At 37.4% G+C, this 26,372-nt stretch overlaps 1 protein-coding gene across 1 annotated transcript; it reads left to right on the forward strand.

Annotated features, from left to right (window-relative positions):
* Positions 1–1,814: 1,814 nt before the first annotated feature.
* Positions 1,815–16,533, forward strand: LOC138917278 (uncharacterized). The gene is made up of 7 exons (XM_070233072.1): positions 1,815–2,049; positions 2,339–2,593; positions 10,936–11,132; positions 11,565–11,641; positions 12,588–12,625; positions 13,862–13,980; positions 14,914–16,533. The coding sequence occupies exons 1-7, from the start codon at positions 1,972–1,974 to the stop codon at positions 14,957–14,959; spliced, it is 810 nt and encodes a 269-aa protein (XP_070089173.1). The 5' UTR covers positions 1,815–1,971; the 3' UTR covers positions 14,960–16,533.
* Positions 16,534–26,372: the final 9,839 nt, after the last annotated feature.

Below are 26,372 nucleotides of genomic sequence, written 5' to 3' on the forward strand. Positions count from 1 at the left end.
GGTCACTTGGCTTGGCTCTCCTGGTGTGGAATCATGGCCTCTTGAGCTGGGGAAGGGCCAAAGGCCTGCAGTATTCACAGTATGCCACACCCAAGGGGGAGCCTCCATTCCACAACTGGGAGTTGGGTGGAAGAAGGAAGCCCCACTTCTAGAATGCCCTCACTCAGGAATTAGCCAGCAACAGGCAGACGAGGATAAGAAGAGAAATGCTGCCATCCTGCTCTGCCTTTGAAGAAAACACTCCCCCTGGGAGCTCGGTGAAGAAGATGCCTGTGTTGTTAACTAAAGAAGTCTGGAGTCGGGGCTCCACCTTGTTGACCTGGAAGGGGGTGAGGGAGGAGCATCTTGGTTCAAATACGTCAGACTCTTCCCTTTCTTATAAATTTTCATGGATCTATAGAATAGATGTTTCTTCATTTGCTGTTTGGTCTTAAGATCATTTCCAGAAACTTTATCTTTTTTAAAAAATAATTTGCAGCAGTGTCACTGGAGGTGGGTCAGCGAAACTCCACTTGCTGTCATTCCAGAAGCTGACCTCACTATATGCTTTTTCACGTGGATGCAAATTACTGTCTGCTTTCATCTAAAAAAAACTCTCATTATTGTTTCTTGTAAGGCAAGGCCAAAGTATTCTAGCAACAAATTCTCTTAGTATGTTTGCCCCCAAGAATGTCTTTATTTTGCCTTCAATTTGCTAAGATATTATTCTAGATATAAGGTTCTTAGTTGAAATCTTTTTCTTTCAGTACTTGGATTATGTTCTACCACTGCTTTTAGTGTCCATATTTTTTTGATCAGAAGTTAGCTGTTAAATATCTTTTTGATCCCTTGTATATGTCAGGTTATTTTTCTCTTGCTCCTCTCAACATGCTCTCTTTATCTTTGACTTTCAATATTTTGGCCATGATGTGTCTGGATTTGGATTTTTTTTTTACTTTTAACTTAATCGTAGTTCACCTTCTTACATGTGTAGAATAGTGCTTTTTAAATCAAATTTGAGAAATTCTCAGCTTTTATTTCTTTGATAATATTGTTCTGGTCTTTTTTCTCCTTGTATTCTACTGTTCTGTTATGCATATGTTGGTGCACGTAATGTTGTTCAAAATTTCCTTGAGGTTGTTAAATTTATCTCTTTATTTTAGTTTCTCTTTGTGAGATTTCTTACTGACTATTGACCTAACCTCATTCACTGATACTTTCTTCTGCGAGCTCAAGTCTACTGATCCTTTACATTGAATCACTCTGTAAAGCTGATTGGCTAGTGAGGAAGAAAATAACTGACCCCAAATCTCCCTCGGTTCAAAAGCCTTTAGTGTCTCTCAATTACCATGGAGGGAAAGATCAAATGATTTAACATAGAATGTAAGGCAATGTCCCATCTGGTCTCAACTTCAATCACCAGATTTCTTTCGCTGCCATTCCAGAAATTCAAATCCTTTGCTCTATCCCAGGGTTTCCCAAATCTGGCTGTGCCTGAGTCCCATCTAGAAGCTTTTAAAACATACCAAGCCCTGGACTCATGTACAGAATTAATTCACAAGCTTCATAGTGGGATGGGGCATCTCTTCACTTTAAAAATCTCCAGATGATTCTAATATATGTAAAGTTTTTTTAAGTTCTAAGATTAAACCCTTTTTGTATTAACATTTCCAAACTCTTTCTTCTTTGTCCTGCTCGATTTTCTTGTCCCTTTCCAATGCATCAGCTTCAAAAGATTTCACATATTTTCTCTATCTCAAAATCTATACCTGCACGTATTTCCTTCTTTCCTCCTCATACTCCTGTGTTCATCAGATCAGATTGTTCCAAGCCTCCTGCTGAGGAAAGATGTAGTGATGAATATTTGGGAGGCATCTCTCATGACCTGCTTTATAGCCCCCACTGAGGACATGTAATACCTCTGTCTCTTATCTGCCCAGATAAGAGCTAACAAGCTCCTCACTCTAATATCAGCAATGGTGACTTCTTTGGATGGAGCTTGATGGTGGAGAAGGAAAGATGAACAAGATAGCCACTGTTGCTTCACTGTCTGTTGTCCCTTCGTGTGAGGTGGGTCAAGTGCGGAACCTAGCCAGGTAGTCCTGGTGTATAGCCTTGCTGTGAGTATTGCTCCAGATTGAACCTTCTGTATGTAACTCTTCCTATTTTTCTGAAGAGAACAGTGAAATTCAAATGAGCATGTTTACTCTAAGTGTGGCCAGTCTTCTTGTGGGTTGACTCAAAGGTTTGGGAGTGTAATCAACTCCTTCTCCTGTGTTCACCAAGAACTTTTTGTGAACTTTCTCTCATGTGTCTTGGGGAGCCATCTGTTGACATGATATTTCTTGTTGTATTATAGGGTCGAAGGGAAGAACTGAGGGAACAGTCCACCCTAACTAGGAACACGGGGGGTTCAAGTAGTTCCTTCATAAGGAAGACACTTTCTAAATTGGCCCTGGATTCTGTTTGCCTGTCCATTGAAATTGAGCAATGTGCCCTGTGCCATTGTTGCAAATATCTTCAAGGGGTTTCTTCCTCAGACTCGCTCACATGCCTCTCTTCTCATCATAGATCAAAGATATTTTCATCATCTTGGCCTTCACTCTTTATTCTGGTGAGTAAACGTTCTAGTCCTGTGCAAAAAACTTTGTGTGTCCTAGAAATAAAGAAAGCTTTCTGCTGTAACTTAAGAATGCAGTGGTTGTTTTACCGGGTTTGTTTTTCTTACACTATTAAAACGACACAGAGCATGTTACAAATCCCTTTTAAATATTTCACCCTTGAATTGGTTTTCCTCACTTCTCTCATATAGAAGTTGAAACAGTGTAGTGAGTTAGCACGGACAGTAGACTTTAGCTCTTCGTTCATCTGTGTCTCAAGAACTTCACCGAAGTTCCTTTTCCTTTTGAGGCCCAGATTCCATGGTTGTTAAATGCAAAATGTCGGGATGGAATGATTGCTTCCAGATCTGACATTCTTTGAAAATCAGATTATCATTTCCGAGTCCCTGAAATCAAGGCCTTGTGTAAGGAAAGAACTCACCCACATCTCAGGTGAGCAGTTATTTTGCTTAACGCTCAAAGTGGCCCATGAAGTTAAGAAAAAAGGCCCTGTTAGGTATCCAATAGAACTCCGAAAATAGAGCAGAATTTCTTCATAGTTAAGTGACTTCACACAGGGCACTGTCTTCCATCACAATGAAATGTCTCTTTTAGGAAGCTTTACAAAATTGGTATCTTCAAGTAGGGCATCAGGAGTTACCAAAAATAATATATGCTACTATTTTTCACAGAGCTAGTTTAATCTGGGGATTATTTCCTTCTAGGGTTTGTATATATTTGAGAATGTATATTTTTGTTACTTTCACAGAATTCTTACTGCAATTAGTTGCAGTTTTTTGAGTAGGTCATTTGCCTACATTTCTGCTACAAATATATGTGTGGGTTTCTTATCTTTTAAAACTGTTCTTTGGTTACAGAAACTGCTTTTCTAAAATCACCAAATTACAGGAATTCCATAAGCTGCTACTGGTTCATTTGGAACATGTAAATTTTTAATCATCTTTAATTTTTAATATCACAGCAAAATTGACCAAACGAAATGTACGAAAGACTCATTCTTCAAAAAGCAAAATTATGAATGGGTTCGTATTACACCAAGGTCGAGATTAGCATCTAGGAAGCAATGCAAAACCATTTAGCATTATCCATACAGGTGATAGTATATTTGCCTATTACCCCAAAATTCCACTCATGGGTAGTTATTAGTTGAGCACAAAATTGAGAGATATAAAGTGTATTTAGAGTGTAATTATTCATCCCAAGAAAACAAAAGGGAAAAAAGGACCACCTCAATTATCAATTTGTAGGAAGATAAATAGTAATTTTATCTATATGTCCACGTAGTGGACTATCAAGTAGTGGTGAAAATCAATAAATTACGGCTCTCAAATCAGTATATCTAAAGGTCACAGAGACTATAAAAGGAGGAAGATAACAATACGTATTGTATGGTTTTCTTTGTATAAATTACCAAGATATCCAAAACTATACCAAATATATAAATCTAATGAATGTATGTATTGTTACATACTGAAATTCTAGAGGCGTGTGGGGAACAATAAACAGAAAATTTAGTTTGGTGACTTTCTGTTTTGTGTGTGGGTGTAAGAATGAGAAAGATGGGACCTAGGAGAGAAAGATTATGGGGGGCAGTTGGCTATATTCTAAAAATGCAATCAGCTAGTAGCAGGTTTTTTAGGCCTTTTTCTTAATAGAATATTTTTATTAAAATATTGATAATGTTTATTAATTACTGTTGTGTGACTACAAAAGTGCTTTTCTTTAAATCTAAATATAGAATATACTTATCCTTTTTAGGATGTATGGCATTTTATATTAAGATCTAAGAAGACTGTATTCAAATATTCTTTCTCTAATAAGTGTAAATTGTCTATGCTTTGCAGCCATACTGTAGTGCATATAGTCACTTAAAAATTTGAGAAAATTTTCCAGTCTGTGCAACCCGTGGCTGCACTTATTGCAATAATGTATTTTTTGCATCTTATTCAACTAGGAACACACTAGTAAATATTTGCTCTTTCAAGTAGTGAAGAAATCATCACAAAATGAGAAGATCCATTGGCTGATAATCTAGGCACTATCAGATAGAGAAAATAACTGTAATATTTCTCTAAAAGCCAAGGAAGTACCCTTCTACCAGTCCTAAAAATTCTTACTTCTGAAAGTAGTATTTAAACTATCAACATAACCATGCTGGAGTCCTGGAAATGCACAACAAACTAATTTAACTTAATTGACTTTATTACGAATAACTGGCGGACTAGTAGCCAGTATGGTGTTACTCCGAAGTGCTAATTCTCTAGAGTAGACCTGGGTGATGTCATGACAATCAGCCTTGCAGACTTCCAGCCACAAGGCACATAACTGAGCAAGGAGCAGACTGACAACTACACTCTGAAATCCATCACAATGGGCCCATTAATGGTAGAAAGGCCTCATGTGATTGTCAACCTTGTCTCCTGAAATCAGGATGGCCTTTGAAACCTTCCTTAGAGTGCAGAGCAGTCTAGGAAACCATTCCCTTCCCTTTTTGCTTCATTCTGAAGGAGTCTGTGGGCCAAGACTTTGCCAGTCATTTTTGCCTCACTTCCTATTTTCTTTCATGTGCATTCCCTCTCATAAAATCTTTGCCCATTTGCTCTCAGAAGTGTGTCTGCCTCTTCGAAGATCTGGACTAACATAATCCCTAAAGCCTTCCTTTCTTCGGTCTAGTCAGAAGGTTAAGTCAGGACTGAGCAAGTAGTAAGGATCAAGCAGCTCCACAGTAGGCAGAGGCCATGTGCAGGGCGGGGAGCAGGTGGGGTCCAGTGTCTTGGGCAAGTGGAGCCTCACATCTTCACTGTCACGTCCCAAGGTCAAGTCTCCTCATTTAGAGGCATTTTGTGCATGGCCCGGAGAGTGTAATGTGTTCTTTTAATAATTGTTTCTTTCTTTCTCACTCTTTCTTCAGAGAAAGCGGTGACAAATTTACGGTTGCTCATTATGGTAACTGCTGACTTTTTGCTGAAGCTACACCTTCCTATGGCTTTGATTGTGATCCCATTTTGCAGTGGCTTCTACAGACAATTAGAGTTTCACAATCAGGTTCTTCCCTTCTTAAAGGGTCAGGTGAATTCTAGAGAATACAAAGTGAAATAGAGGATTTTCCAAGTTCTTTCCAACTTTGAGATTTCCTGATTTCAGGATTTTTATTCTCTATGTTCAAGTCTTCAATGGCAGTTTGAATAACTAGTGTCTTAATTACGTGTTTAATAGTATAAAACCTAATACAATTTGAAATCCGAAATATTTTGCTGGATAGAATGTCAAATGGCATCATATTTATTAAAATGCCCTTGTTTTTCCGGTTGGGTAAGGAGTTAAGACATACACACTTTTTCTTTCTTTCATTTTTTTAAGGAAGATTAGCCCTGAGCTACCATCCATGCCCATCTTCCTCTACTTTATATGTGGGACTCCTGCCACAGCATGGCTTGCCAAGCAGTGTGTAGGTCCACACTGGGTATCTGAACCAGCAAACTCTGGACTGCTGAAGTGGAATGGGTGAAATTAGGCCCTGTGCCACTGGACTGGCCCCAAGACATACACACATTTTTGATACCTGTAACCAAAGAGAGATTTTCCAAAGCGAAGAATTATTACATTATGTAGGTGTTCAAAAAGTACTGATGCCTTGGATTCTCTCTGTTCTAAAGATTCAGAACCTGCAGGAGAGGTTTCTGAGAAACTGAAAATCCAATGAGCAACGCAGGTTATATTATGATCGTGGATCTTAGGTAATACTGGCTTAGCCTCTAAGACCTAGGATACATCTATAATTGAATGAATGTGAACCTATAGAAAGATAAGCTAAGATTTATGAGATTTGGGGAAAAATTATATGTTTTTCATTCTTGGTCATAAATCAGTTGAGAGGTAGATGGGTGGTCCCGGGATGGCAGGCAACAGTGCCTTCATTGACTTAGGACTTCTTTTATTATGTCCAAGTCAGATGTCTCTCCATTCGTCTCCAGCTTCCAGCCACAAGAAGCAGGATTTAGCTGTGTGTTCAAAGGCTTATTTAAACTTTGAATGTAATGGCAGAAATGTAGATTGAGTATAGGATGACAACTAGAAATCCATGACATATACTATGCCAGGCACACTGTTCTTTGCAATAAATGCTTTTATATGTAAAAAACAGTCAATGTTGGGCTATTAAATCATTTAGCATCTCTAATATGCCTCTGAAGGAAAGCATCTATTAGAATGCTAATTTGCAGAATATTATAAACACGCTTTTGGTCACTTGCATCACCTTTCTTTCTGTAGATGACCTTATAAAAAATTCTTCAGTGAACACTCCTATACTCATTTGTGTATTCTTTTCTCTTATTTCCACTTAGTTAAAGGCCTACTATGTGTCATGCCCTCTGTCCAATGCTAGAAGCAAGATGGTGAGCAAAAGCAGAGAGAGTCACTGTTCCCTAGGAATTTAAATGTACTGATTAAAGTTATTATGCACCAACGAATGGAAATGCTCCTTCACTGCATGACTGTTCTGCACAAAAGCTCTGAAACAGCTTCCCACATGTCATCTGTCTTCGCTGTCCTCAGCATCTCGTTAGGTAGACAGCAGCTCTACATTTTAGAGCAAGTGAAAATGAGACACAGGAAACTCAACAATATTCTAAACCTGACATTTTGTTAATGAAAGGGAGTTTGGATAGAAAACTTGCCATTTTATTCTTTTGAAAAACCAGTTTGTTGGGATGTTTATGTACCCAAGCTAATCAGTTTTAGATATAATATAATAATTAAAAAAAAATATATATATATACATATAGAGAGAGACAAAAGCAACTACTACAGCAGTTTGAATTTAGAGTGTTTACATTACCCCAAAAATGTCCTTCTTCCCGCTGCAGCTCATGCCATCTTCCCACTCCCAACCCCAGGCAACCGCTCATCTACTTTCCATTCCTCTTGTTTTGACTTCTCTGGACATTTTATGTAAAAAGAATGAAACAATGTTTTTTTGTATCTGCTTCTTTCACAACATATTTTTGTGGTTCATTCACACTGGAGCATAAATCAATAGTTCATTACTTTTTAACGTTTAATAGTATTTCGTGTTGTATTGTATGGCCACATTTGTTTATTTATCCACTAGTTTATGTACGTTGTGATTGTTACCACTGTTTGGCTATTAAGAAAAATAATACTATGAACCTTATCACACAGGTCTTTTGATGGACCTATGTTTTCATTTTTCTTGGGTAAACATCTAGAAGGAGAATGGATGGTTTGTATGGTAGGTTTATGTTGAATTTTTTAAGAATCTGTGACTCCAATTTCCAAAGTGGCTGTACCTTCTCACATTCCACCAGTGATGTATGAGGATTCCGTTTCCTCTACATCCTCACCAACAATCGTTCTTACATACCTTTTTAATAGTCCCTCTAGTCAATGGCTTTATTATTTTTATAATTGTAAAAATACACGATGGTCGAGGAGAGCCTCTTCGACAAGTGGTGTTGGGAAAACTGGGTGTCTACATGCAGCAGGATATAACTCGAGCACAATACCAAATTTTTATTCTTACTGTGTAGCTACAATAACGAAGACAGTGTGGGATTAGTGAGGAGTTAGATATAGATCCGTAGGACAGAATAGAGAACCCAGAAATATGGGTGTAAAACAATTGAAGCAATAAGTATACTCTTTCAACCACTAGTGCTGGAACACTTGGACAGGAATAGTCAAATAGTGAAGACTGAACTGAAATTCACCCCTACTAAAAGATTAAAATAAGAGGCTGGCCCGGTGGCTCAGCGGTTAAGTGTGCACCTTCTGCTTTTCACCTGCCCGGCGTTCGCCAGTTGGGATCCCGGGTGTGGACCTGCACACCGCCTGGCATTCACGCTATGGTAGGCGTCCCACATATAAAGTAGACAAAGATGGGCATGGATGTTAGCTCAGGGCCAGGCTTCCTCGTCAAAAAGAGGAGGACTGGCAGTAGTTAGCTCAGGGCTAAACTTTCTTGGAGAAAAAAAAAAAGGAAAGAAAAACAAAGGAAAAAACAGATTAAAATAAAATGAAGCATAGATTAAAGATAAGAAGTAAAACTATAAATATTTTAGAAGAGAACATAGAAGAAACTCTTTGTGGCCTAGAGTTCTTAGATAATCTTACCAACAGAGAACAAAAATACTGAAATCAAGGGTCGCGCCCCACGGTGTACTGGTTCAGCTCGCACTCTCTGCTTTGCTGGCCCTGGGTTCACGGGATGGATCCCCTCACAGACCTATGCACTGCTTATCAAGCCATGCTGTGGCAGGCGTTCCACATATACAGCAGAGCAAAGTGGACAGGGATGTTAGCTCAGGAATAATCTTCCTCAAAAACAGCTCAAATAATCTGAAAGCAAGGGAACTTAAGGTTGGAAAGAATTTGGAATATGTTGTATTCCAACTTTATTCCTTTAAAGGAATTATGTATGTTTGTATATTCTTATATTGAAGATATGTCATTGACAGTTAAGTGAAAAAAGCTAGCCACGAGAATTAACTTTGATTTTATTGTTCTATCTCTATCTATCTATCTATCTATCATCTTCTTTTATCACCTTTAAGGCCAGCATCTGTAAATCTCTCTCAGCTCTATCTTCCTCTGTGTCTGCATCAAATCTTCTCTTGTCTCTCTTTTATAAGAACACATGTGATGACATATGGAGCTTACCTAGAAAATTTATATAGAGAGAGATAAATGTATAAATGTGTATATCTCTATATTCTGTATATATGTGATGCTAATATATAATTGTATATAAAATATGTGTTATTACATACATATATGCATGTATAGAAACATATATAGAGATGTATACATGTGTACATATATGTACACACAGGCAGGCACACATATATATACATGCGCATATATCTTTAAATATATACCCATGTGCATATTTGTGTGTGATTTTAGTATAGTTGTATATTAAATATCTGCACATTTATGCATATATATATTTATACTATTAAACATTTCAGAAAAGATGGATGTGCAACAAACAATCCATACTTCTAACAATCTCTTTAGTCATTAATTTTAAAATCTTGTGGCCTGTTGTTCATCACAGGCAGTGTCTCCTGCTCTTAATCTCTGCCGATGAATACGAACAAGAGAAAAAGTCCAGTGCATGGGACATAAGGAAGTCACAATAAATTCAACTCTAAACTTCAGTTGATATTTCCCTCCGATGTCATGTGCCAGAAGGATTTGCCAGCACAACTGTCTCTGACGGTGTCCATGTAACGATTTCAAAGAGCCAGCATGAGCACAACAGTCACTTGAATGTAATGAAGGAAAACTTTTTGCATTTATCAGAATTGCTATCCTTCCATTGAATCAGCATGAAACAGGGCTAGACTCAGAGGTTCTTGTCTAAATCTTGGCTTTCTTCACTGATAAAAAAGGCAAGTTAGATTAGGCTCACAAATGTGTGTGTAAGAGACAATTTAAATGCAGACTGTTTTAATATTTTATCCCTAATATTTATGACAAATCTATGTGACAGAAGTTGTTGTCACGTTTAAAATTAGTAACTTGTGGATTCCATAGTCTGAATACGGTGTCCAGGCTGCCTGGTGGTGGATGGGATTTGAACTCAGGACTTTCATCTGCCAACGCTCTTTGCGCTGAGTCAGGCTGTGGAGCAGATCAGCTAAACAGCTCTGATGAAATCTCCTCCCACTCAAACCCTACAGGGTCTCCCGCTTCACTTTGAGGTAAAGGTCTAATTGTTCAACCTAGAATTTAGGGCCCTGTCCCAGGTGGTCTCAATTTCACACCCGAGCCTTCTTTCTCTCCTCTTCTTAGTATTCACAAGCTGTCCTGTAGCCCAGGGTCCCAAAGCTGGCAGCCCCAACACTCATCTGGGAGCTTTGTGAACATTCCTGGTTGTGATATTCTGCCATAGTTTTACAAGGTGTTCTCATCTGGGGAAACTGGTTGAAAGGGACATGAGAACTCTCTGCATTTGACTTACACCTTTATGAGAATCTCCAGTTATCGCAAAACAAAAATTTAATCAAAATCAAATCTCCAATTGAGCCTCATGGGCTTCTAGTGTTGCCAAGTGATAAGGGTCTAGGTACGTGTCTAGTCTCCATTCCCAAAACTCATTCTCCTTCCTGTTTTGATTCTCCTTTCCTTCCTATTCGGTATCTTAGGAAGATTTCATATCTCATCTCTAAGGGTTTCAAAGCACTGATCTTCCCTCCTCCCTTCCCCATACTTCTGGGTACATCAGATCAAACTGTCCCAAATCTCCTCCAGAGGGAATATCTACTGAGACTTCTTTGTGAGACCTCTCTCTCGAGTTCATTTACAGCCTCCAGGAAGAACAGAGAATACCTCAGCGTCTTATCTGCCAGGAGCCATCTGTCTCACCCCCAGAGAGGTCTTCACCAACAAATCAATAAAGGAAGCGCGTCAGCTGGGTGGCTGTGGTTGGGAAGAAGAGGTGAACAAGCTCGGCACGGTCTGTGGAGGTGTCGGCCTCGCTCCCCACGGCCTTCTCTGTTTCAGGTAGGTCCAGCGGGGACACTGTGGAGGGAGCCCTGGTGAAGAGCATTGCTGTGAGGACAGCTGCAACTGAGTCTTTCCTGAAAGAACTGCTTGTATTTTCTGAGGAAAACCTGAGATTCCCAAGTGCATGTTTCCTTAAATGCAGCCAGGCTCCCTGTGGGCTGAGCCAAAGGCTGGGAGAGCAAATGGCTCCTTCTCCGATGTGCACGGAGGACTTGGCCTAGTGTTTCTCTCGAGTCTCTATGAGGCCTTCTGTTCACATGCATGTCTTGTTGATTGTGAGTTGGAGGAAGAAAAAAGTGGATAGTCCTCTATAATAAGGAATCTAGGGGAGTAGAGCGATTCCCTCCCCCATAAGAAACTTTCATCGGGAAACGGGCCATTTGTCCCTGTGCCATGTGTTACGAACAGTCCTATGGGTTTCTTCTACAGACTTGACAAAATGTCTTTCTTCTCATCATGGATGAAAGCTATTTTTGTTGTTGTCTTACTATTTCCTCTACATTCTGGTGAGTAAAGTTTTCAGTCCTCGATGAAGCATTTCTCATATCTTAGAAAATTTAGGAAACAACTGCTATGGTCTAGGAATGGAGGAGTTTGTTTTACTGGGTTTGTAATACTTAAACTGGCAAAATGAAATAGAGCAGGTTTACAAATATCCTTTTAAAAATTGCATCAGTAGTTTTCTTTCTCTTCTTTCCCACTTTAGAGACGTGGAGACAGAGAAGTGCGTTAGAATGAGCAGTGGAACCTAGCTTTTCCTCCACCTACAATGAAAGACATTTACCTATCTTTAGGGTGAAGAGTTTCTGGAGGTCAGATTCCATGACTGCTGAGAGCAAAGTGTGGGGAGTAATGATGTTTTCTGGATCAGGGCTTCCTTGACAATCTGCTTTGTTGTTTGACAGCTCTGAGTAGAGTCAAGGTTTCATGTGTGGAGAGAACTCATCCATCCCTCTGCAGACAGCTTACCTTCTTTAAAGCATAAGGTGGACCCATGAATTTCAGAGTAAAGTAGCTGTAAGGTATTGGATAGATCCCTGATTTAGACCTAAGTACTAATTTAATTAAGTAGTAATTAATTTCCTCATATTTTGTGACTTTATGTAAGGGATAATGAATGGCATTAAGCAAGGCATTGTCGTCTCTGACGTGGATGTCTCATCTATAAAAAAGACAGAAAAAAAGCAGGGTTTGGTGATTACTAAACAATACACAAAATTGTTTTTCACAGAGTGAGGTTAATTGGGAATTATGTTTCCAGATTTCGAGTTATTTTGTGAACTTATTGTTTTGCTACCATCCCAAAGGCTCCCCTCGTTACTTGCAGGGTACGGAGTAGGTAATTTGCCTGGTATCTTGCTACCAAAAGATGGGGGATCTTCGTACTGTATACTCTGATAGTTTTCTCCTCTTCTTCTTAGTTTTAATTTGCCTTTTGTGTTTTGGTTGCAGAAACTTCTTTTTCAAGACCAAACACAGTTCGAAGAATAGTAAGTTAGTATTGGTTAATTTGGGAATTGAAATCGTAAAACTAGTAATTTTTTTCATAGCAAATTTCATCAAACAAAATGTACAAGAGAATGATCCTTCACAAAGTGAAACAAGAAAAAAAAGCCTGTGTTATTATTATACTGAGTTCAAGAAAAAGAATCTCGCCACCCTTATAAGATCATTTGGGGGCCAGTCTGGTGGGAAGTAGTTAAGATTAAGCACTCTGCTTCCACGGTCTGTGCTTCTCCAGTTCAGATCCTGGGTGAGGACCTACACACTGCTAGTCAAGCCAAGCTGTGGCAGGCATCCCACATATAAAGTATAGGAGGATGGGCATGGATGATAGCTCAGGGTCCATCTTGCTCAGCCAAAAGAGGAGGATTGGCTGCATAAGTTAGCTCAGGGATAATCTTCCTTATTCTCACAAAAAAGAATCATTCAGCATTGTAGACAAGATAAAAATATTCAGTTATTCAAAAATTCCAATACCATGTGTAAGTCTTGTTATATACAAGTATTGGATATCAGTTAAGGAGTGTTTAAAGTAGAATTGTTTATCCTAGAAAAACAAGAAGATTTAAAATAATTTTCCACTTACAATTAGGTAAACAAAAATTTTCATTCATTCATGGAGTGGAATGTTACATAGAGGTGAAATAAATTAACTATAGTTCTAAACACCTGAATAGATAAAGGTTGCAAACACCTTTAAAAGTGAGTCATGTAAGAATACACACAGTATTGTTCATTTATGTAAATTCCCAGCACTACTATCACTAAACACACAACATGTATTCTATTTGATTGTATACCCGTGCACAAACACTCAAATATATGAATAAATACATATGCAGTGATGATCTGAAATTAGAGCATCTATTAGTGAAACTCTTGAGAAACACAAGGGAATTATAGGAAATTTACTTTTATGATTCTTGTGGTATGAAATAATGGGAGAAATCTGACCCAGGTGTAGGGGACACAGGGGCAGAGTCACTAAATTTTCAAAACACATTCTACCCTTTGCTGATTTTCTGAAAATAGTATTGTGTTTGTAAAAATATATGAATCGTATTTTATGTCTAAGCGTGTTGTGGGTACCTTCATGTTTCTTTTTAAACCTCAGTATACAATGTATTTATACCTTTTTGATGCATGACATTTTGTATTAAGAACAAAGAATATTTTATTCAGTTTATTATCTGATAAATTTTGTGTTGTCTCCTTATGCTTAGGACCCGGACTGTGACGTGTTTAAAGATCGATTACATTTATGCACCAGAGAATGGAATCCAATCTGCGCAACCAATGGTGAAACTTATCCCAATCCATGCGTTTTCTGCAGTTATAGGATGTAAGAATGAAAAGTTAAATATTGGCTCTTCCCAAATAATGAAAATACCATCACAAAATGATAGGAACATCCATATTTCTGATAATGTAGGCTCAGTATCTTTGGAAAATTACTATCTCTGTAAAAGCCACAGAAACACACTTGTGCCTATCCCTTAAGTTCTTGTTTCCGAAAGCAGTTTTGTATTTGATGTCTCATTATAACTCTATGGGATATTCCACAAATGTATAAACCAATTAACTTATTTAATTATTATGACTTACGAATGGAAGTCTAATGTCCAATAAAAGGTAATTCCGAAGTCCAGATGTGAAGTGGTAATCTCCGTGATGTAGCTGCAAGCTACAGGGAGCGTGACTGAGCAAAAACCTTACTGACTACAGAACTCTGAAACCCATCACAATGGGCCCATTCCTGCTGGAAGGGACTCCTCTGCTGGTCCCCTTGGGTTCCTGAACTCCATGACAGACTCCTAACCTTCCTGAGAGAGCAGGGCATTCTAGGACACTTCCACCTGACCTTCCTTCCTGTGTCCTTCACTCTAAAGGAGTCTGCAGTCTACAGTTTTGGCCAACCTTTGTGCAAGCCCATTTTCCCTCACAGGTGTTTCCTCTCATTTAATCCTCTACTTGGCTTCTACTTCTAGAGGACCTCTAAGACAATCTCTGGTCCTGTCCTCTCTCAGATCTGGGAAGGTTCAAAGACTGAGTCAGGACTGAGCACGTAGGGAGAGTCATGGAGCCCAGGTCAGGGGAGGACGTGTGCAGACCTGGGGAGCAGACAGGGCCCAGCTGCTTGTGGTCATGGAGCACAGCCTCCCTTCTTCTATGTTCAAATCCACCTCATTTAGAAGCTCTTCATGCAATACGCAGGCAATTTTAAATGTTCCTTCAATAATTTCTTTTTCTTTCTCTGTCTTTTGCTTTCTTACAGTGAATCTGGTGGAAAATTTGATTTTCTTCATTATCGTGAATGCTGAGTCTGCCAGAGCTACACATTTCTATGCCTTTCATTGCAATCCCGTTTTGCAGTGGATTCCAGAAGCAATTAGAGTCTTCTCAGTCAGAGCTTAAAATACCTAGAGGACCACACAAGGCCTTCTGTGGTATATAAGTTGAAATATAGGATGTTGAAGAATTTTTCTAATTCTAAGAATCTGTGATTGAAAGATTTTTATCCTCTATGTTGAATTATGACTGGCAATTGGAAAACTATCTTCCATTTTATTTGATAATATAAAGCCTAATGGAATTTACAATCATAAATATTTCAATCAATAGAAGTTAAATAATAGCATCTTTCTTAAAATACCATTTCTTTCTTTGGTTGGTTAACAGGTGCAGCACACAATACTTTTGGTAATACTATTAAAGAAATGTTTTCAAAGGTGAACACATAATGCATTACTTCGATGTTTATTAACACTACAGACACTTGGGCTCTTCTTTATCCTAAAGAATCAAAACCTCTAGGAGAGACATCTGGGAGCTTGACTTCTAACAAGTACTCCAGGTCAATCTGTGATCCCAAAGGTTAGGCAATATGGACTTCAATTCTAAAATATAGGACGTGTATAATTAAATGAATTGCAGAGCCCATCCAATGATATTGTAAGGCATCTGAGGTTTGGGAGAAGAAGTTATATTACTTTCTTTATCTCTCACAAATCAGTCCAAAGATAGGTTGGTAACCCTGGAATGCAAGGCAACTCTGCCTTCATCAATCTAGGATTTTCATTAGTAGTCCAAGTCCTAAGCTTCTCCATTTCTCTCCGTCTCTCAGACAAGGAGAAGCTGGCTTTATTTGGGTGGCCAAATGCTCCTTTAAAGCTTGATTCTAGTGGCAGAATTGTAGATTGACTACTGGAAGAGAAGTATCAATTTGCTCCATATATGATATCAGACCTGCTTTTCTTTTCACTAAACATCTTCTACTATAAAAGGGTGATCCTTGTGGGAGGTGCTCATTCATTTACATTCTTTAGTATTAATTCTTAATGAAAACATTTAGTAGAATGTACAGTTTTAGAGCCACACGATGAAAATACATTCACTTTCATGGCCATTTTCATTACAGAGAACCCACATAGAACACCTTATTCAGTGAATGCTGACAAATGCGTACGTATGTTGTTTTTACTTTTGAAAAATTGATTTTAATTTTTTCTCTTTACTTTTATGCGTCATATTATGAACAAAACACCCTACTATGCTTTGAGGAATGTATACTCACAGGAAAAGTTGGTCAACAAAGGGAAATGTTGTAATCGTCTTCTAGGAACGATCAGTGTACTGGTGGAAGTTCGTATCCATTCGTGAATAGGGATCCACCTCACTGCATGACTATTTCCACACAAGCTTTGTGGGTCAGCCTCCCACATCCCACGTGTTATGGAACTTAGTTTTTAGAAGAATCTTGTTGGATAGACATCAGCTCCAAGTTTCAGCTATAATGAAAGTGAGACACAGGAAAGCTAACAATATTTAAAATCTGACATTTGATAAGAGAAATAGTGTGTTTTTAATTGAGATAAAATTAATAAAACTTCAAATTTGTCACTTTAAAGCAGACAATTATGTATTTTTTGTAATATTTCTCCACAATGTTGTACAACCATCGCCACTATCTAATTTCAGAACATTTCCATCCTCTCTCCCATTTCAAAAACAAAAACAAACAAAACAACACTTCTTCCCAATTCCCCATCAATCCCTGGCCACCACTAAACTACTTCTTTCCTCTGTGGATTTGCCTATTTTGGGCATTTCATAGAAATGCAATCATAGGATAAGTGTATGTTTTTCACATGAAATGAAATATATAGATATATGGTTTGTGGTCTTATAGAAATATCTATATATATGGTTTGTGGTCTTTTGTGAACGACATCTTTCATGTAGCTCTAGGTTTTCAAGGTTCATCCCTGTTGTAGCACGTACTCATATTCTTTCCTTTTTATGACTGAGTAATAGCCCAATGTATGGATATACCACCTTTGTTTATCTGTCTATCAGTTGATAGACATTTAGATTGTATTCACTTATTGGCTATTATGAATACTGCAGCTGTGAACATTCTTGTACCAGTTTTGTGTCACCATGTATTTCCATTTCTCACGGATAAATATCCAGCAGTGGAAATTTGAATAGTAACTCTATGCCAAAATGATTTCCACAATGAGTGTACCATCTTACATTTCCACCAGGACTGTATGAGGGTTCCAGTTTCTCCATATTCTCACCCAAATTCAGAAGTTGTCATGTTAAAAAACTATATTCACCCTAGAGGGTGTGAACTAGTACTCCACTGTAGTTTGCTTTACATTCCCCTTATGATTAACCATATTGCACACCTTTTCATGTGCTTCCTTGCCATTTCTATATCTTCTCTGGGGAAACGTCTATGTAAATCCTCTGCCCATTTTTAAACTATCTTCTGTATTTGTTGTTTTGAGTTTCCAGTGTTCTTTACGTGATCTGGATCCCTGGCACTTATTAGACTTCTCAATTGCAAACGATTTCTCTTGTTTTTAGGTTGTCTGTGTTACTTTCTTGATACTGTCCCTTGATGCAAAACAAGTTTTAAAAGTGATGAATTCCAACTTATCTGTTTTTTTCTTTGTTGCTTGTGCCTTTGGTGTCATATAAAGAAATTGCTGTCTAATGCACACTCATGAAGATTTACACCTAGGTTTCCTTCTAAGAGTTTGATAGCATTAGTATTTGCATTTAAATCTTTGCTACAGTTTGAGTTAATTTTTGAGTCTGGTGAGAATTATGGGTCCAAAGCTATACTTTTGCATGTGGCTATCCATTTGTCATAGTGCCACTTGTCCAAAGACTTTCATTTTCATTTAATTTTCTTGGAGCTCTTGTCCAAAAGCAAGGGATTAATAAAGACGGTGAAGTATTAGCGAAAAAATAGACAAGTAGACAAATGAAACAGAATAGAGAGCCCAAAAGTAGACCTCCATCAATATAGTTGACTGTTCTGAAGCAGCAAAGGCTATACAATGGAGCAAAGAGAGTTTTCTCAAGAAATGGCGTTGAAACAACTGAACTTCTACATGCAAAAATGTTAATCGAGACACAGACTTTGCACCCCTCACAAAAATTAACTCAAAATGGATCATAGGTTTTAATGTAAAATGCAAAACTATAAAGTACCCAGAAGATAACAAAGGAGAAAACCTAGATGACTTTGGGTATGGTGACGGCATTTTAGAGACAATACCAAAGGCTTTATCCATGAAAGAAATGATTGGTAAAACAGATTCATTAAAATTAAAACCTTCTGTTCTGTGAAAGACCATATCAAGAGAACGAGAAGACAGCCCCAAACTGGGAGAAATATTTGCAAAAGACACATCTGATAAAGGACTGTTATCCAAGATGTACAAAAAACTCTTAAAACTAACACTAGTCAAACAATTTTCTGATAAAAAGTGGGCCAAATACCTTAAGAGACACCTCCCCATAGAAGATATACAGATGGCAAGAAACATACGAAAAGATATGCTATATTGTATGTCATCAGGGAAATTCAAATTAAGAAAACAGTGAGATAGGGCTGGCTAAGTGACATAGTGGTTAAGTTGCATGCTGCACTTTGGTGACCTAGGGTTCATGGGTTTGCTCCAGGGCAAGGACCTACGCATTGCTCATCAAGCCACACTATGGCAGCAACTCATATACAAAAAATAGAGAGAGATTGCCACAGATGTTAGCTCAGGGCCAATCATCCTCACCCTCCCTCCAAAGAAATTGAGATACCATTAATGAGATACCACTACAGATGTATTAGAAAGACTAAAATCTGGAAGACTAACCACACCAAATGCTGGAGAGGATGTGGAGCAATAGTAACTCTCATACATTGCTGATGGGAATGCAAAATGGCACAGCTGCTTTTGAGGACAGTTTGGTAGTTGCTTACAAAATTAAACATACCATTATCATATGATCCAGCAATTGTGCTCCCTGGTATTTATCCAAAGGAGTTGAAAATTTATGTCTACACGAAAACTTTTATTAAGGCAGTAGCTTTATGGATAATTGCCTAAACTTGGGAGCAATCAAGGTGTCCTTCAGCAGGTGAATGGATAAACTGTGGTACATCCAGAAAATGGAATATTCTTCTTCCATAAAAAGAAATGAGCTATCAAGCCATAAAAAGACAAGGAGGAAACTTCAATGCCTAGTGCTATGTGAAGAAACCTATCTGAAAAGGTGATAAACTGTATGATTTCAAGTATATGTCATTCTGGAAAAGGCAAAATTATGGAGACAAACGAAAAGATCAGTGGTTGCCGGAGGTTGAGTGGAGGCCAGGGGAGAGAAATGAATAGGTAGATCACAGGGATTCGTAGGACACTGAAAATACTCTGTACGATATTATAATCATGGATATATTTTATTAAACTTCTGTCCACAACCACAGAATCTACAACATCAAAAGTGAACTGTAGGGTAAACTATGGACTTCAGATGATTATGATGTGTCAATGTAGGTTCATCACTGGTAAAAAAAAATGTAGAGTTCTGCTGAGTGACGTTATCAATGAGGAATCTATGCATGCGTGGAGCATGAAGTAGATGGGAAATCCCTGTACCTCCTCAAACTTGTGGTAAACTAAAACGACTCTAAAAAATTTGTCACGATGTCAATTGAACATATATGTATGGATTTATTTTGACTTACTATTGCATTCTATTGTTCTATTGTTCGACAAATCTGTCAAAAGATAGGATGGTAACCCTGGGATGCCAGACACCTTGCCTTCATCAATCTAGGATTTTCATTAGTGGTCCGAGTCCTATGCTTCTCCGTTTCTCTCCATCTCTCAGCCAACAAAAAGCCGGCTTTATTTGGGTGGCCAAACGCTCATTTAAAGCTTGATTTTAGCGGTAGCAATGAAGATGGATTACTGGAGGAGAAGTATCAATGTGCTACATGTACATAAACTACCCTAAAAAATTTGTCTTAAAATGTCAATTGAGCATATACGTATGAATTTAGTTTCACTTTCTGTTCCATTCTATTGTTACACATGTCTATACTCACGCCAGTACCACATTTTTTTTTTAATCACTACAGATCTGTAGTTTGCGTTAAAATCGGAACATGTGAATCCCCCAAACTTGCTCTTCTCTTTCAATATTGTGTTGGCTATCTTGGGTGTTTTACCTTTCCATATAAGCTTTAGAATATCAATATTCACAAAATAACTTGCTGGAATTCAGATTGGAATTGCACTGGATCTATAAGTCAAGCTGGGAAGAATTGACTCAATAATATTGTGTCTACCTGTTCATGAACATGGAATATCTCTCCATTTATTTAGTTCTTTCATTACATTCATCAGAGTTCCGTAGCTTTCCTCAAACAAGTTGTGTACATATTTTGTTTGACTTTTAGTTAAATGTTTCATTTTTGTGGGTGATAATGTAAATGGTGGTGTGTTTTTAATCTCAAAATTCACTTGTTCATTGATACTACATAGGAAAGCAGTAGACTTTTGTAAATTATCTCTGTATTCTACAACTTTTCTATAACAACTTTAGTTCCAGGAGTTATTTTTGTGCATTCTTTTGGATTTTCTTTATAGACAATCATGTCATCTGCAGACAAAAGAGAGTTGTATTCCCTCCTTCCCAATGTGTATATCATTTATTTCCTTTTGTTGTTTTATTGTACCAGCTAGAATTTGCAGTGTGATATTGAAAAGGATTGGCCAGAGGGACATCCTTGCCTGATGACCTTTTACCTGATGAATGGGAAAGCTCTGATTTTCTCACCATTAAGTATGATGATAATTGTAGGGCTTTGATAGGCATTCTTTATCGAGTTGAGGAAGGTCCTCTCTACTCCTAGTTTACTGAGAGTCTTTATCTTGAATGAGTGTTGACTTTTGTCAACTTCTTTTTACTTCAACTATCGATATGATTGTGTTATGGATTAATTGAGTTTTGAAGCAGCCTTGCATACCTGGGATAAATATCACTTCCTCATGGAGTATAATTCTTTTTAAACCTTGTTGGATGGATTTGCTAAGTTTATGTTGCACTTTTTTTGCATGTATGTTCATGTGAGATATTAGCCTGTAATTTTCTTTTCTTGTGATACCTTTTACTGCTTCCAGTGTTAAGATAATGCTGATCTCATAAAATGAGTGAGAAAATATTCTCTCTGCTCCTACCCTCTGAAATTGTAGAGAACTGGTATAATTTCTTTTTTGTTTGGTCGAATTCACATATGAAAACATCTGGACCTGCTCTTATCTGTTTTGGAAGGTTATTAATTATTGATCCAATTGCATTAATTGATGTAGGCTTATTCAGAACGTCTATTTCTTTTGGTGTGAATATTGGCATACTTGGCCTTTCAAGGGATTAGTCCATCTCATCTAGGTTCCCAAATTTGTGGGCCTTGAGCTGCGTATCGAATTTTTTTGTTGTCCTTTTAATGCCCTTGGGATCCATAGTGATGTCTCCTCTTTCATTTCTCATGTTCATAATTTCTGTCCTCTCACGTCTTTCTTAGTTAGTCTGGCTAGAGGCTTACCAACTTTATCTCCTTTTCAAAGAACCAGCTTTTGATTTCATTGATTTTCTCCTTTGATTTCTGGTTTTCAATTTCATTGATTTCTGCTAATTCTAATTATTTCTTTGCTTCTGCTCACTTGGACAGAAGTTTCTCTTCTTTCTTAATTTTTCACAGTGGAAAATTGGATGATTGAATTACATCCTTCTTCTTTTCCAATATGTGCATTCAATGCCAAAAATTCCTTCTAAGCACCATTTTTTTTGCTGCATCCACAAATCTTGATATAAGTTTCATGTTCATTTTTATTTAGATCAAAATATTTGAAAATTTCTCTTGAGACTTCTTCTTTGACCTATGTTGTATTGAGAAGTGTCTCATTTAATCTTCTTGTAATTTAATATTTTCCAGTTAACTTTCTGTTATTGATTTCTAGTTTAATTCTACTGTGGCCTGAGAACAGACATTTTATGATTTTCATTCTTCTAAATTTGTGAAGGTATGTTTTATGGCTCAGTCTGTGTTGCATGTTGGTGAATGTTCCACGTGAGCTTGGGAAGAATGTGTATTCTGCTGTGGTTGGATGAAGTAGTCTGAAGATGTCCATTATACCCAGTTGGTTGATGGTGATGTTGAGTTTGACTATGTCCTTACTGATTTTCTGCCTGCTGGAAACGTCCATTTCTTTTTAGGGGTGTTGAAGTCTCCAACTATGATAGTGGAATCATCCGTTTCTCATTGCAATTCTATTTGTTTTCCCTCAAGCGGTTTGAAACTCCTCTGTTAGGCGCATACACATCAAAGACTGTTAGGTGTTCTTGGAGAACTGACTGCTTTATCATCATATAATGTCCTTCTTCATCCCTGATAACTTACCTCACTTTGAGGTAAGCTCTTTCTGAAATTAATATAGCTACTTCTGCTTTTTTGGCTTAGTTATAGCATGGTATATTTTTCTCCTTCCATGTACTTTTAACCTATATGTAGCTTTAATTTAAAGTGAGTTTCTTGTAAACACCATAGTGGTGGGTCATGTTTTCTATGCACTTTGATAACCTCTGTATTTTAATTGATGCATTCAGACCATTGATTATTCCAAGTTGATTTCAGTAGACCATTGATTATCCAAAGATTATTCATAGTGATTCAAAGTGATTATCGATATAGTTGCATTCATAGCTACCATATTTCTTTTTTTTTTTTTTAAAGATTTTATTTTTTCCCTTTTTCTCCCCAAAGCCCCCCAGTACATAGTTGTATATTCTTGGTTGTGGGTCCTTCTAGTTGTGGCATGTGGGACGCTGCCTCAGCGTGGTTTGATGTGCAGTGCCATGTCCGCGCCCAGGATTCGAACCAACGAAACACTGGGCCGCTTGCAGCGGAGTGCGCGAACTTAACCACTCGGCCACGGGGCCAGCCCCTATAGCTACCATATTTCTTATGGTTCTATTTACTGCCCTTGTTCTTTGTTTCTATTTTTGTCTTCCACTCTTTTTCTGCCTTTGTGGTTTTAATTGAGCACTTTAAATGATTCCACCTTGTCTCTTTTCCTAGCATATCAGTTATACTTCTTTTTAAATTTTTTTATAGGTTGCCTTAGAGTTTGCAGTATATATTTACGATGACTCCATTCAACTTTCAAATAACACTATACTGATTCACGCATAGTGTGATTACTTTGTAATAACAAAAGAATCCTAATTCCTTCCTGCGACCACTTGTATCATTGCTGTCATTCATTTCACTTATATATAAGCATACATAAGCATATAAGCTCTATGTATATATCATATATGTGATATGTACATATACCTCATAACATACCTAATCAAATACTTTGTTGGTATTATTATTTCGAGCAAACTCTTATCTGTTTAGGTGAAGTAAGAATAATAACAATGTGTTTTTGTTTTATTTTTGCTTATTCTTTCTTCAATGTTCTTCCTTATGTTATGTAGATCTGAACTTTTGACCTGTAGTATTTTATTTCTCTCTAAAGAATTTCTTTTAACATTTCTTGAAAGGCCCATCTAATATCAGCAAATTCCCTCAATTTTTGTCTGAGAAAGTCTTTATTTCCCCTTTACTTTTGAAGGATAATTTTGCAGGATACAGAATTCTAGGTTGGTGGGTTTTTCTTGTATCACTTTCATTCCTTTCTCTTTTGATTGCGTGGTTTCTGAGGAGAGGTCAGATATACTTCTTATGTTTGCTCCTCTATAGGTAATGTAAGGCTTTTTCTGTCCTTAGAACTTTATCTTTGATCTATGGCTTGAAAATAATATTCCCAGAGTATTTACCTGATTGGTGTTCTCTGAGCTTTCTGCATCTATGGTTTAGTCTGGCATTAATTTGGAAAAATTATTAGTCAATATTGTTTCAATTATTTCTTCTGTGCCGTTCTTTCTTTTCCTTGTGGTATTCTTATTATGTGTTGGTACAACATTTGTATTTATCTTATAGTCCTTGGATATTCTTTTTTAATTTTTCAATCACTTTTTCTTTTTACTTTTCAGTTTTTGAGGCTTTTACTGATATATCTTCTAGCACAGAGATTCCTTCCTTTGCCATGTGAATCTACTAATATGTTCATCGAAGACATTCCTCATTTATGCTACAATATTTCTATCTGTAGCATTTCGTTTTAGTTCTATCTCTGAATTTCCATCTCTCTGCTTACATTGCACATATGTTCTTGCATTAGAGTCCTTAGCATATTAATCATATTTGTATTAAATTTCTGGTCTGATAATTCAAACATCATTGCCACGTCTGGTTCTGATGGTTGTTCTGTCTCTTCAAACTGTGCATTTCTGTCTTTCGGTATGCCATCTGATGTTTTTGTGATAGCTGGACATGATGTACTAGGTAAAAAAAGCTGCTGTAAATTGGCCTTTAGTGATGTCATGGTAAGATGTGGAAGGAACAGTATTGTAGGGTCCTATAATTAGGTCTCAGTCTTTTAGTGAGCATGTCTTTGGACAGTGAACTTCACAAGTGTTCTCAGTATTTCCTCCTCCCTTACATGGGACTGGATGGCTAGACTGGATGAGAGTTGGGTACTTGCCTGTTCTCAGGTCAGTTAGGCTCTGATAATATCCATAGATTATGCTCTGGTTAGCTAGTTTCTCTGAGGGCTGACCTTGTTAGGAAGAACAGAGTGCTCTGACGTATTTCTAAGTGGTTCCTTCTCTCATCTTCCGTCTAGAGCATGAGGAGATTTTTCTTCCATATTTACTATGGGAACTTGGTGAAGCTCCTGGAGGTACATCTCACAATTGTGTGGGGGCTTGCCTATGACTGGCTCCCTGGAGTTCTGAACTCTTAGATTTGTCCACACTGAGCCTCCTTCAGTTCAACAATTACAGGTCAGGATTTCCTCCTCAGGCTGTTTTGTGTGCTGGTTTCTGCTTGTGAGTGTCTGCCCAGAAGCGCGAGTCCCTGTGGTCACCTGTCTGTCTCTGCAGTCATGGGGTTAGCAATTTTCCCTGTGTCCTCCCCTGTCTTATGGATCTAAAAAGAGTTTGATTATTCACTCTTCAGCTTTTTACTTGTTGTTAGGATGAGTGGTGACTTCCTAGCTCCTTACATGTGGAACCGGAAAGTGGAAGTCTACCTATGTGTTTTCAAAGTAAATTTCTAGCTGTGAGATTTCTAGGATAAAATCTAAAAGTTTATTTGTTTTTTTAATCTATTGCTATGATTTTTAGCATATGGGAAAAAGTATCCTCCATAAGCATTGTAGTAGTTTCCATTCCTGTTAACAGTTTTGAGAGTGCCTTTGTCTCCACAGCCTTGCCAAGAGAACATGCTGTCAAAGCTTTTGATTTCTTCAGATGTTATGTGAGAGTGCAGATTTTTATTTGTATTTTTCTAAGTATGCATGAACTTGAACATCTTTTGTGTATTTATAAATATTTTACTTTTATACTTCATTTTCTAACTTGATATGGGGTCTGTCTGCTATGCAAATATTTAGAAAAATTTCATTTTTGTCTGGTAAATGCTCTTGTATTCAAACCTTTTTAAATCTCATAGTTCTCTGTGTTTGTTTTTTAAAAATTTCTCTATGTACTGTTTGCTTTGCCAGTGTTTCGTGGTATCTTTTCCTGCACACCTATTCTGTACACACAATGAATTGGATTCGTTATAGTCTCAGAGGACTCTGTCTTTTCCTTCTCCCATGTAAAAATTTCATTTTTTTTACTTTTTCAGAATCTATAAAATGTATATATTATTTCACATTTTCTCCATCTGTGTTTTAGGATGAAATAAAAATTAAATATATTAAATGCTCACAATTAGTCCTTTGAGAAATTTCCCCCAATAATCTGAGATTCAGATGAAGCTCATCCACTCATAGACGCTTAAGACAGGTTCAATATTGCTTGTCATTGTGAATTTTCTATAGCTTTAATATTTATTTAAATCTGTTTTTCAGTGGGCACCTTGTAATTTCATTTCTTTTCTGAAATATTTTAGCTTTAACTCATATTCTTTTTCTAAATTCAATCAAAAGTTGTTTCATCTACTTTCAAAAACAATACATTTCTGTTGTAGAGTTTGACTTTCGATTCCAGGAGTTGAACATCACAAATGTTTGCTGGAGGCTATTTAATTCTTTTTGTTTTGAGTGTTGCATTATGGTCTTCTTCTGCTTCATGGTTTTCTATTTTGGAGGCTAGGAGGTTTCAGATACAGGTATTTGATTCTCAATTCTGTTTTCTTCTTACAGACGTTTTGCATAGATGAAGACCACTTTTTTTCGTATCCTTTTGTGGACACAGTTGGCTCTTATTGTAAGTTTGTTTACTGTTGCTTGTGAAAGAGCGCCCTCCTCTGTCAGTACA

The sequence above is a fragment of the Equus caballus genome, chromosome 14 (genome assembly GCF_041296265.1).
Source record: "Equus caballus isolate H_3958 breed thoroughbred chromosome 14, TB-T2T, whole genome shotgun sequence".
Taxonomy (NCBI): domain Eukaryota; kingdom Metazoa; phylum Chordata; class Mammalia; order Perissodactyla; family Equidae; genus Equus; species Equus caballus.